Consider the following 12,176-nt stretch of genomic DNA (forward strand, 5'->3'; position numbering starts at 1 on the left):
ACAGGGCCTAAGTAGGTGAGCACAAGCGTATCAATCTGCAAGTCGAGCTCCCAAACCCAGATTCAAATCACGTATCACACATCCTACCAACCACACAAGCTCCAACAAACATGGATGCTTGGTAGAGACTTACCAACACCAAGAAAACACGTGCCTCGTGGTCGTGGATAGATAACTGAAGCATGCACTCGGCAGATCCAAAACTGTTAACATTATTTTTCAGTCATGCAACAATGTTTTTCTCTCACAACATTTCAGCATAAGCATCAACTAGATTTCAACATAAGCAAACAGGGAATAGTAGAGTTCTATTATTACCCAAGCAAGCCCAGTTCCATTCCACGTGTGAGGAAGAAACCAACAATGGTCCAAATCCGACGGACTAAGACAAACCGTACGGCAGCAACGCGGCATGAAACACGCATCCGCCTCGGCGTCACATGATACAACCAACCATGCAAGCAAGATTCAGGGCAGCACGTCAGTATCCATCTATCCAGATCCAACCACGCACAGCACACGGCAACTGTTAATCTCTCATGCATACCAACAAGGAATCGACGAATGAATTCTGCCGGGGCCTGGGAATATGCAAGTATGCAATATACAGTCAAACGATATGCAGTCCTCTAACAACTAACAGCAAATCTGCCTATCACATTCAGCACCAAACCAGCAGCACCATCAAACGCATCAGTACAATGCCCGCCAGGCTGCAACCAAGGCTGTGCACCAAATGACCTCACACCATCAACATCACCACTCAGCTGCTCGTCACATTGATTTCTCTTCAAAAAAAATGGCTCGGGTGAACCAAAACGAGTAATTGTATCACACTACATGCCTAACTAACCCATCTGTAAGCCTTCCTTGAAATTGCCCAAAACGGTTCCAGAAGTCCCATTAGTCCTCCCCAGCTTGCGCCAAGGGACTACAGCACATTGTGTTAGCAACTGTACATTTTTTTTCTACATACAATTCTACATTTTACCTCTTCAAACCACAAGGCTTTAGCTGCTCCAGAAGCTGTCCTCAACTCCACCCAAATCACTAATATTCACATCAAGTCATCAACAAATCAAAACCCGTCATCATTTGACTATTGTTCTTCAGACCTGTCACAATGACAAAGATTTAGTCAAACAAGATAGCTTCAGACAACATAAGATCATTCATCAAAACTCACAGCTCAACAATAGTAAAACATCTAATGGCGGCCACAAGGCAAAAAAAAAAAAATGAGGCACTAGCCAAAAGCAAACAAGAAAAATGTGCCTGTAAAAAAAAGTGGGTGCAATTAAAGCAATATTGATATAAAAATGGAATTATTTATTGCTCAATAGCTGTAACCTTGGAACCAGTGGCAAGAGCAGCCAATAAAGCCAAGAGAAATAAATGATCTTGGTCAATGCAGTAAACATGAATAATGATAGCTGAATATTTTGACATCCAACATTCTCTTGAACAGATAATATATAGATTTCAATAATACACAGCAAAATGCTCCTAGAGTTCGACAAATATTCCAATTGCTGAAGTGTTCAATTTGGAGAGAGAGAAAAGCGAGGTTTTTATTCTTCAGAACTGAAATGAGCAATGCAATACAACATTATAGCAATACTACTGAACATTCAGAATTTCACATAGTACGACAGATTACCCAGTGAGCGGGAAATGCAAGTACTCTAGTATCAACCAGAGAAATGAACCACAAAACTCAAATAACAGTCATCTAATTCAAGAGAAAATTGGCATAGGTCAAAAGTCCCGGGAGTAGGAATGTCACACAATATATATAGTTTCTAAATAGCCTCTTTGTTTTTTTTTTTTTTGGTTATTGTCGTGGTTTCGATAGGTCAATGGCTCACAGTTATGACTCACTTAGAAAACCAAAGCACAGATGTTGTAACTTTCCATCCTCATGTTCATGAGCTAAAACTAAAACCTACTTTGCAGGCCTATAAGTTATCACAACCTGTTTTATTTTCAACAGTAACACAAAAAAATCGTCATATGGACAAATGGGATAGGCGTTTCCTTGTGATATTTATCATTTGACTGCAAAAGAAAAGAATATTTCTACATTTACATCTAAGCAAATTTCATGCCACCTCACCCCCATGCAAATATATTATTCTAATTTACTTTATGGAATCAAGTTGGACAGGAAACTTAATTTAGGGGAAAATAACTTAAAACCGTGTTCCTACATGTACCACTGTGTGAATAAGCACACAACTCTATCAACAGTCTTTGAAAACATAAATAAACTAGAGCTCTTAAATATTATCACATATTTTGCTGTCCAAAAAGAATCAAAACTATTTTCTCTCATACTAAACTCAGTCTACCTAGTGGCCCTGATGTACCTGCTACCCTATAACTGGCTAAGCACAATTCTAGTCTAACAGCAAACATACAGCACTTAACAAAAAAAAAACATTAGTTGAGGCTTTCATTATAGATAGATGCGATTAGCTAATTGAAATTTGGAGAGTTTGTTGCAAATTGAGCACAGCAGTCAAGAGAAAAATGAACCATAGAAAAATAACACAGGAACCACAACAAAATGCCTTAATGTAGATAGATATAAGTTCCCAGTATTTACTACCAGACCCTCTGTTTATAACTAACGCATGTCTGAGCAAGATACAATAAGAACAGTATGCAGTCTTGATCCATACTGGAAGCAACATCTAAGAAACTGAGAACATTTGTGTCATGTGAAACATGAGCTTACACTAAGAGAGATTAGTCTGCTGGATGCTGCTGTCAAGACTAGTTACATTGTAAAATGTCCATTCCATATACTATGGCAGATCTCATCATTACACCCAGGCAAGTGCATCTCCATCACAGACTAACAAAGCAACCAACTGTTGCACTTGATTCAAATTGCCTCCAATGCCCTGAGCTTTCGACGTCAAAACCTGCACAAGAGCAACAGTTTGCAAAAAGTTCAGTTGAGTGAATATAGATGAGAGAATCTAAAGACAAATATCTAAAAGAAAGATTTTTTTGAACGTACTGGCAGGAGCTCTGCCTTTCAATTAAGATAGGGTAAGAAAGTTTATGTACAAGCAAAGGCAACGAGGTTATGGTTCCCCCCCCCCCCCCCCCCCCCCCCCCCCCTAAGCATGTGAGCTAAACGTAATCGAATGCTCTCTTCCTTTGCTCGATGTCTTCCTTTATCCTTGCGGCTACTTGCGGCACCGTTTCACTCATATTGTCGAAAATTCTCCTGTTTCTCTCTTTCCATATATTCCAAAAGGTGTAGATAGCTACCCCGTTAAGCCTCCGACGCTCAGATCTTGGCACTTTTGCTGCCGCGTCTTCCCACCATGACTTGATATGGGTGGGGTTTGCATGTTGATGTTGTTGGATTTGAGTGAAGTTTTCCCACGTGAGGATTTGATCCCAAACTGCCTTTGCAAAAGGGCAACAAAGGCATAGGTGGAGGCTTGTCTCTAAGGGTCCGTTGCACAATATCTAAAAGAAAGATGACTCAAGAGGAAAACAGAAAAGCACACAAAGAGCAAAAGAGAAGAGTACCACAAAAAAGAAGTTCAGTTTACAACTCTATCAAGAAGGCCTCCAGCAATTAAGAGTGTGGATATCAGACCTGGCTGGTAGCATCTGAGGAACATGGCCTGTCAAAAGAAAAATTAAAAAGGCTTGAGAAAACCATAAGAAACATATAGATCACCCAACACATCTGTTTTTTTTTTCTTTCCTACAAGTCCACAAGAATAATGACAAGCTCCCATTGCAGCACACTGGAATTGAAGGGGCCTGATTGCCAGTGTATCTTTAAAAGATCATTAAGAAAAGTCATACGAAAGCACAAGCCCCCAAGAACACAACCATAAACTTTTAAGAAACCATAGACCTGGTAGTGGTGCTCCAGATGGCAAATGATTCAGAACAGTAAGTTGATGGTTCATAGGATTCATTGAAGATCTGTCAATGTTCGATCTTGAATATCCTACATGAGAATTTTACTACTAGTGTCAGTCCAAAAGTTGCTGCAAAATAACTCTTATAAACAGCTTATGGGAGAACATACCATCCTGCACAAATGGCCCTTCTGAGCAAGATAATGCTCTGCCACCTGCTAGCCAATTATGCTGGTCATCTGGACTGAAGTTACCAGATGCCATCCGCCAATGTTCTTCAGGTGGATAATGGCTCTGACTGTTTGGAAAGGACTGCACAGCATAAGGATTGCGCGGAGGTGGTACAGCTTGTTGGCCCATGGGATTCATGTGTGCCATACGAGAGTGGGGATGAACTGGAGGCGTTTGTGCAGATGGAAAGGCACTGAAATTCCCTTGCTGAAAAGGTACACCAGTGGGCCGAAACTGGTAATTACCATTAGAAGTTTGTGGTGCCATAAATACGTTATTGTTTGCCGGCATTGAAGTAACAAAATTAACCGCAGCTTGTCCATTAACTGGTCCACCAGGAATGAAGGCTGTTGTATTTCCAATAGCTTGAATTGATGTATTTCCTGTCATCTGGGTCAATTGATTACCCTGCAGCACGTGTCTTTTTTATAATCTAAACAAGAACACATCATGATATGTAAGTAAGTTAGGAAAATTATTACATTGGGCGTCATGAAGTACTCTGGAGCTGGAGGCTGATAACCCAATGATGACGGAGACGAAGGAACAGGCGGCGGAATAGAAGGAAGAGGTGGGGCCTGGGTTGGCAGAGGTGGTGGAGCAGGCTGAGGAGGTGGTCCAGATGGCAGTGGGGGAGGTGGTGGCGGAGGTGGTGAAGCTGGAGAAAGTGGAGGTGGTGGCGGTGGCGGCGGTGTAGCAGGTGGTGGCGAAGGAGGCAAAGGAGGTGGAGGAGGTGGTGAATCTGATGGAAGCGGTGGAGGGCCATCAGGTAGAGGGGGAAGCTCACTCTGGTCAATCAATGCCTGCTCTGAACCTGGATCTTGACTACAGTCATGTTCAATAAGGACAGCTCCATCAGTCTGTTGGTTGTTGCCTAGTATCTCTAAAGCATCTTCCATAGCAGCATCAGTAGTTACATTCTCAACTCTAATAATGTGTTCCTCAACAGATGCTGGAACAATAGTCTCTTCACTTTCTCTTATGACATCGCTTTCAACAGGCCGTGAAACAAATGGCGATGATCCATTATTTCGAGGGAAGTCTTCATCATCTTCAAACACTTTTGATGATAAAATTCCAGAAAGCTCAAAAGTTGCATTGCTGAGAACAGAAAAAAACCACAAAGCATACGTCAATAATGCCTGGTAAGTTGGATAAAGATAATACAACAAATAGACACACTAAAGTACTGGGAACTCTGCTTTATAAGCAAAACAAAAATCCAAAAGATGTTCAGGAAAGCAGAAAACACCCAATGTGGGAGTTACTTCATTAGTTTGAAGCATGTCCTTACTTCCTAATAGCAAGTTCACTGAACTTCATACTAAAGTGCACAAACTTTGCAACATAAGCACCCTGGCCATGTAAGACTAAGACTCTCTTAGCATAACTGTATTTTGAATTTTGAATATCTTAATAGCAGGGATTAATGTAGTCAAAGCATTTGACATTACCATAGCCTATTTTAGGTTCCATAATACCACAACATTCTGTATTCTAAGATATTGATACAAATAAAGCCATGCATATTTGGGGTAGGTACTGGCAGTGCTGTGTTTCTTGACTTCTAAACTAATGATAGAGAACATCAACTTAGTGTCATGTGAAGCTGCATCATATGTGGTAATTCCAATATGGGACTGGCATGATTATTACTACCCAGCATATACTAACCAAGGGAACCTGAAATGCAATTTTAAGCTGTTTATTTATCTGGTCATGATGCCTGAACCTTGATGGCTTCTGCTGGGTTTCAACTCTAGCCTACCCCAACTTGTTTGGGACTTAAAGGCTTTGTTGTGGTTGTTGATATACTAATCATATAAACAAACTTGTTAAAAGTTTAAAATATTGAGAAGATGGTCACCAGAACTTACATCTCAAGCTAGAAAAATAAAAACAGTAAAATGATTTACTGAACTAGTAAATGGTATATCAAGTCCCACAATACCTTCCATACTCATCAACAAGCATGTCATCCATCTCCCTAATAGGATCATCTACAGAACGTTCAGCACGGGATGGTCGCTTCAACATTAAAGTAGTGCTAGTACCATCATTTGGCACCTCAATGTCGCCCATGTACTTTCGGAGTATGTCTTCTGGCATAATCTTTCTCTCAAGCCACAATCTTAAAACCTACAAAGCCAGGCAGCCAAGTGACCCACTGTTTGGGAAAAAGAAAAGTCAGAATCAATAGTAATGTCCAATACTTTAAGGCACTGGCGCCGGTTTTCACGAGCACCAGCTCCAGGTGGAGCAGCAGCACCCAAAAGACGAGGCAATGCCGCTTGAACAGTGGGAACATATGAAGCCCCGGCAACTCCTGAACATTTCAGAATTCAAAGAATAACTTTTTGGGCAAAAATACCTCTAAGAGCATGATTGATATAATATACAATTTAAAAAATAAATTTACCTTTCTGAGAATGAGAACACTGTGTTATGGAATCCACAAGAAAAAGGAGGTCAATTCTGCGAGGCAAATTAGGCTCGCTCTCCAACTTCTGTATGAGAAGCTCGACAATCTGGAAGAGAAATAATAACGATAGTGAAATAACAATTAAACAGTGATGCAGATGGCATATGAGAGAGAGAGAGAGAGGACCTCTCCAGCAATGCCATATTTAGAGCACTCAATTGCATGGCGTGTAGCACGTCCTATACTATCCTTTGTCCTCGATAAAGTCTCTATCATTCCCTCCAAAGCATCACGAGCAATTGCTGCGTCAGTACCACCACTAGGTGAACCGCTGGCCTGCCTAGATTTGGGACTCTTTCCATGACCATTGTCGAGCTCCATTGGGCTTTTCAGAATACGTTGACCAGGACTCTCGGGAAAAGCAATTCTGGGTGGGGATGGAATGCGGAAAACAGGACTAGGGCTTAGTCCTGGCAAACCATATGGTGTGGTAATAGCAGCATTATCAGTTGAAGACCCATCAAATTTTGCATGAGCAGAAGCCATAAGATTCCTCCTTGCTTGAGCAGCTGCAATAAGATGTTTTATTGACTTGGCTGAGTCAGGGTTAGGTTCAGAAGAAGCTGCTTTATCAACAGAACTGGATCTGCATAAGAGAACCACAAACTATAAACAAAGTGTGCAGCTAAAACTGTTTGAACACAAAAAGATAAGTATCAGAAAGAAACTTGGGCAGTTCAAAACTCAAAGCAGTATACCTTTCCTCTTTCAAGTGATCCCGCTTCCCAGTCCGTTCAGTTGACAAAGTGGTGCCCACCTTATGCTCAACAGACGTAACTGGCTTAGATTTAGCCTTTGTTTCTTCTGATTTGGGCAGCAAGGCGATCTTTTCTGAGTCAGGATAGTTTCGGGAATGGGAGTTCCCAGATGTTAGGTGCAATGGTTTAGAAGAACTACTATGAAGTTTCTTCACCGCAGAGGATGCCGGCATTTTTACTTGAGCAGGGGATTTGCAATCAACCAGGTTCATTTTGTTACCAATGACAGCAGGAGTCTCAACCGACCCTGTGATTAGTCTTCTCCCCGTTACCTGGTGTCTAGCATGCACTTTATCCTGACTCGGTGAAGAAAAAACTGGCTCATGCTTCACAGGTGACATCCTAACACTCCTTGATTTCTCTTCTCTTGCAGGGCCTGATTTTTTTCCAGAAGCATTGCCAACATGCGAAGAAAAATTTCCCCGAGTACCTGCTTTCTCACTTGTGACATGCTCGATAGATTTGGCAGAAGTTCTATGAGTTTCCCCAGTAAATTTGGCAGAAGTTTTATGAAGTGGTGTCCGCTGTCCTTCATCCTCGTCATCATCAAAACGACATGCTCTTCTCTTAGGTTTCACCAATTGCCTATCGACACATGAGGCATCCTCCTTCATGCTGGAACCCTTTTTAACAGAATCAGCAACACCTAACTGAGTTACAGAACCAGATGCTGGTTCCATGACCTCAGAATGAAGCCTTGATATGGGTGATACAACACCACCTGATCTCCGTGCCCTATCATCACTGGTACCAGTCTTAAGAATCGTGTTTTTACCTGTTTCCATAGCGGTAGATCGCTCATGTTTCATAGCATTATGCTTTTCATAATTAATGTTTAACTTCGTCTCACTCTTGGCAACTGTCTTATCTGTTTCACCAGCCCTGTCCATAAGTCTTGGCTTCTTTGCCGGACGTGTATCAGCACTACTGTTTGTCTTGTGCTGCCCGCTACCTGGCAGAGATTTCTTATTGGAAGAAAACCCTGCAGATAATTTTCCAGTCAACTGCTTGTCAGGCTTGCCATGCACAGTTTTATTATAATCCCTTTTCTCTGAGTCAGTTGTCAGTGATTGTTTTGTCATGATTTTTGACTTCTTAAACTCTCTGCTCTCTTTGCCAGCACTCATGTTTAATACAACATCAGATGCAGCAGCAATCCTTCCAGTAGGACTACCAATACCAGCACGCTTGTTTTCCTTCCTTTCAGCATCCTTCAACAGCTTGTTGGATTTAGATTTCTTTGGCACTTCAAGGGCGCAAACCACCTCCAAGTTAGGTTCCAAAACAAAACCGTCTAGGGAACGGCTCTCTTTTTCAATTTTTACCTCTTCAGTCTCCCTTTCTGTGTGCACAGATGTTGGTGAATGCTCCTGTTCTATGTACATGTCAAGAGCAGACTTGGATGCAGCAGACTTCTTTGTCTTGGGATGCTTAGGATCCTGTAGTAAAGATGTTTTCTTTTGAGAAACTGCTAAAGAATGATCCCCTATTTCATGACCACCATCTTTGACATCCTCCTTGGTCCCTGACCCTTGCCCTGAAGTATTCGAGTAATCAGTAGGGCTATCACCTTCCAGTTGTCCCAATCCTGGAGTCCCACCAACATCAGGTAACCTCACAAGGTGCTCTGTAGTCTTTTCACTCAGATCAGGCAATGTTCCATTTGCAGGTTCAGATGTTTTTGGCAGCTCATCATAGGCCTTGCAGATCTGCTCGACAGCATCATTAAATACTTGAACATATTTTCTTTGAACTTTAATATTTGGAGCTCGATCTAACAGATCGTTCTTTGTCTTCTCAGTAAATTCCTCAAGATCTGCCAGGGGTACAAAAGCACTGCAGGATGATAATCATTCATTAGCAACCAAGGGATCATGACACGGAAAAGATAGATATGTAAGACAACAGAGGCAACAACATCAAAACAAGTGCTTATCATAGCAAGGAAAAGGCAGTAAAAAAGGATTTATTAGGCAATCATATTACGAATTAATGCAACCCAATGCATTCATCAAGTAATTAATAACTCCTATAACAGTAGTTCAGTATCAACATTATCGAACATTCTATGCATATGCATAAAGGATAATGTGGAAAACAGCTAAAGAACACCAAGTTAAAAAAAATTAAGTGAGCTCTGTCAAGCTTTAAAAGAAATGAAAACCATTCTTGGTCTGTTACTTTAGAAAAATATAGGCCTTAGGAATGGTCCAGAGCATTTTATGGACTGGGTAACCAAAATGAGAGGCTTAAAGCGACAAAGCAAGGATATTTTAAGAAGCAATTTCTAGTAATAAATGCTTTTGTCTCTCATCGTTATTAAAAAAAAAAAAAGTCATAACTCAGGATTGTCCAAGCAGACAGCAGCAAGCAACATTACATCCACAGTGAAGTTGCACGTGTTTTTAGAATTTAAAATAATGGGTTGATTTGGTACAGACACAGAAATTAATTATCTAACCATATAAGCAAAAACTAGTCCAATAAAGTAGATGTACAACCAATTACATCTGAAATCCAAACCACCTATGGGAAAATGAGAACAGTCAGGACTGGGAACCATAAACTCAAAACTCTGCTTCTCTAAATTTGCATTATTTCTTTAACAAAATTCATGTATAAAAGCCATTTTGCCAAAGAAAAAGAAGATAGAAAAGATACAGGATTATATTCTCCCAAGAACTGCAAAATACATCGTTCGCTGTCAAACCCACACGTGGCTCAGCTAGAGAATAGTTGGGAGGTCAGAGGAGTGCAAAAACTGTAAATTTGACAGTTGGGACAATAAATTGAAGGCATTGACCTCCCCTGGTCGTGACCTGAACCGTCTAGTTATCTGAGTAAAACAACACTACTGGGGAACCGCATGCCCATGGTGACTTATTGCATGACAAAAGAAAGACCTAATCCCAACCCGTAGCGAAGAGCAAACCCCGAATGTGTTAAACATGGAGTACTAAACAGAGTAGAAAAGCAAGAGGCTGGCCCTGCTATTCATACATGTTGACTGACCAGATTTTGTTATTAAACACGTAATAAGTAATCTAGGGTGACAGTTTTAGGCAATTCGTATACGACGAATGGCGTGACCCGATAGTGAATTAATTGATGAGTTAGAAGAATGGCAGTTGCAATATGTATAGCGGGAAATAACGGTAGCGTAGCGGTTGCGGGGCAAAGAGCTAACATCTCTTCGGTGCCGTAGAAGTAGACGAAGAACTTTTTTGGCGTTGGCTTATGCTGCCAGTCCTCGGGCCTGCTAATCTGCGGAGACAGGGAATGTAGAGCATTAGCTGAAGCGAGGCGAGTAGACACAGAAGGGATGAGGTGGGAAGGGAGTGAAACCCTAGTGTGGCAGTATGAGCGGCAGTAGCGATCGAGAGAAGAAGGGAGGAAGATGGAACCTTACCTTAGCTGGCCAGGGCGGGTACCCCTTGATCTTGGCGAGGACGAGGTCACCTAGTTGGGGTTCCCTGGTCCACTTGGGGCGCTGCTTGGCGCCGCGCCTACCGCCGGGAGGCATTGGCGGCGGCGGCGAGGGAGAAGGATGCCCCTCCCCCCAGCGTCGAACCCTAACCTAACCCTAGCAGCAGAGAAGAGAGCAGCGGGGGCGGGGCGAGGAGGAGGCCCGGCCCTGGACCTGCCCCTAGGGTGGGAAGCACAGGCACCCACAAGACAACCCTAGAGGAGGGAAGGGACGGCGGGTGGCGATGGAATCGGCGGGCGTGGACGAATTGCGTGTGCTGCGGTCACCTCCTCCGCTTCTCGGTAGCTAATACCTGAAATCGCTTGGATGGAGGGGGCTGCCGGGGATGGGACGGGGCTTCTGCTGCTGTTTGCCTGCTTCTTCTTCTCCTTCTTCCTCCTCGCTTCACCTCCTTCCTCCCCCTCTTCTCCCTCTCCACAACGGCGCGGTGCGGATGCGGGCGGGCTGTCTTCTCCCTGGCCTTTCTGCTGCTGTGCGACTGCGATCTGGGTCCCCCTCCCCCGTGCGCTGCTGTGCCGTGCTCAGGTCACTTCATCAAGATACCGTACCAGCCGTCCGATCTGCGCCCCTACGGATTTCGGGAGTGTTCGGCTGTCACCGTATAAGTCGGATTATATGTACAGTATTTTTCTCTCTTAATAAATCAATCATACAAATCAATATAAGCGGCTTTATGAGCAGTCAAACAAAGCCTTCATTGCTCGTGCCAGTTCAGACATGCCATCCCTTTTTTTTTCTTTTTTTTCCTTGTTTCTATTCTAAAACATATTTTGCAATGTCCTACATGTAGAGAAGCATTCTAAAAGAGGTTGATCTGGCTCAGGGGAAATATAGATTTGTTGAATTATAGTAATGGCTAGTGAAAACCTAGCCAAAGGCATGTTTTTCAAATAGTGAAAAGAGAAATTAATAAACAATGAAAAAAATAATGAAGAGCTTCGTGCATTGTTGCAGAATTTCAAATAAAGAAATGATAGACCTCTCAAGGCATAATAGAAAAATGAAACAAGACATCTCCATGGAATAGAACAAATAAAAGGGCAAGATGCAATCTACGGTTTAGTTGCATGGCATTTACAAGACAACTTATAATAGATATGGCATCATCGTCACCATAAGTGATAGGAGAGGATGACTACACGTTATGGAGTGTGCTTGTTAGCGCGCACTCGAAAAAGCCAACTAAGGCCATGTTTAGATCCAATAATCTAAAGTTGAGTCGATAATTTTTAGCCCTTGAGGCTAGACAGGTAGTCCAAAGTTTAAGCAATCCCAAAATATCATTAGTTCATAAGTGGTCTAGAGTGTTGCTTTTCTCTTGT

The 12,176-nt window shown here is 42.3% G+C and overlaps 1 protein-coding gene across 2 annotated transcripts; it reads right to left on the bottom strand.

Annotated features, from left to right (window-relative positions):
* Nucleotides 1-217: 217 nt before the first annotated feature.
* Nucleotides 218-11,351, bottom strand: LOC136501752 (ENHANCER OF AG-4 protein 2-like). 2 transcript variants are annotated; one of them, XM_066497288.1, is made up of 13 exons: nt 10,777-11,351; nt 10,555-10,631; nt 7,308-9,203; nt 6,736-7,195; nt 6,547-6,655; nt 6,341-6,453; nt 6,079-6,266; nt 4,610-5,228; nt 4,067-4,535; nt 3,890-3,985; nt 3,556-3,650; nt 2,741-2,930; nt 218-1,115 (listed from the first exon to the last, which is right to left on the bottom strand). In XM_066497288.1, the coding sequence occupies exons 1-11, from the start codon at nt 10,888-10,890 to the stop codon at nt 3,583-3,585; spliced, it is 4,209 nt and encodes a 1,402-aa protein (XP_066353385.1). In that variant the 5' UTR covers nt 10,891-11,351; the 3' UTR covers nt 218-1,115; nt 2,741-2,930; nt 3,556-3,582. The 2 variants fall into 2 exon arrangements, with proteins under 2 accessions (XP_066353385.1, XP_066353384.1); XM_066497287.1 differs by having other exon boundaries at nt 3,553-3,650.
* Nucleotides 11,352-12,176: the final 825 nt, after the last annotated feature.

This window comes from Miscanthus floridulus, chromosome 13 (genome assembly GCF_019320115.1).
Source record: "Miscanthus floridulus cultivar M001 chromosome 13, ASM1932011v1, whole genome shotgun sequence".
Taxonomy (NCBI): domain Eukaryota; kingdom Viridiplantae; phylum Streptophyta; class Magnoliopsida; order Poales; family Poaceae; genus Miscanthus; species Miscanthus floridulus.

Bases quoted from the DNA above. Each gene is read 5' to 3' on its own strand.
- LOC136501752 (XM_066497288.1), bottom strand. From the start codon at position 10,890: ATGCCTCCCGGCGGTAGGCGCGGCGCCAAGCAGCGCCCCAAGTGGACC. The intron at 9,204-10,554 runs GTTAGCTCTTTG...ATCATCCTGCAG, and splicing joins TTCTACGGCACCGAAGAGAT to TGCTTTTGTACCCCTGGCAG. The intron at 6,656-6,735 runs GTCCTCTCTCTC...TTTCTCTTCCAG, and splicing joins AATATGGCATTGCTGGAGAG to ATTGTCGAGCTTCTCATACA.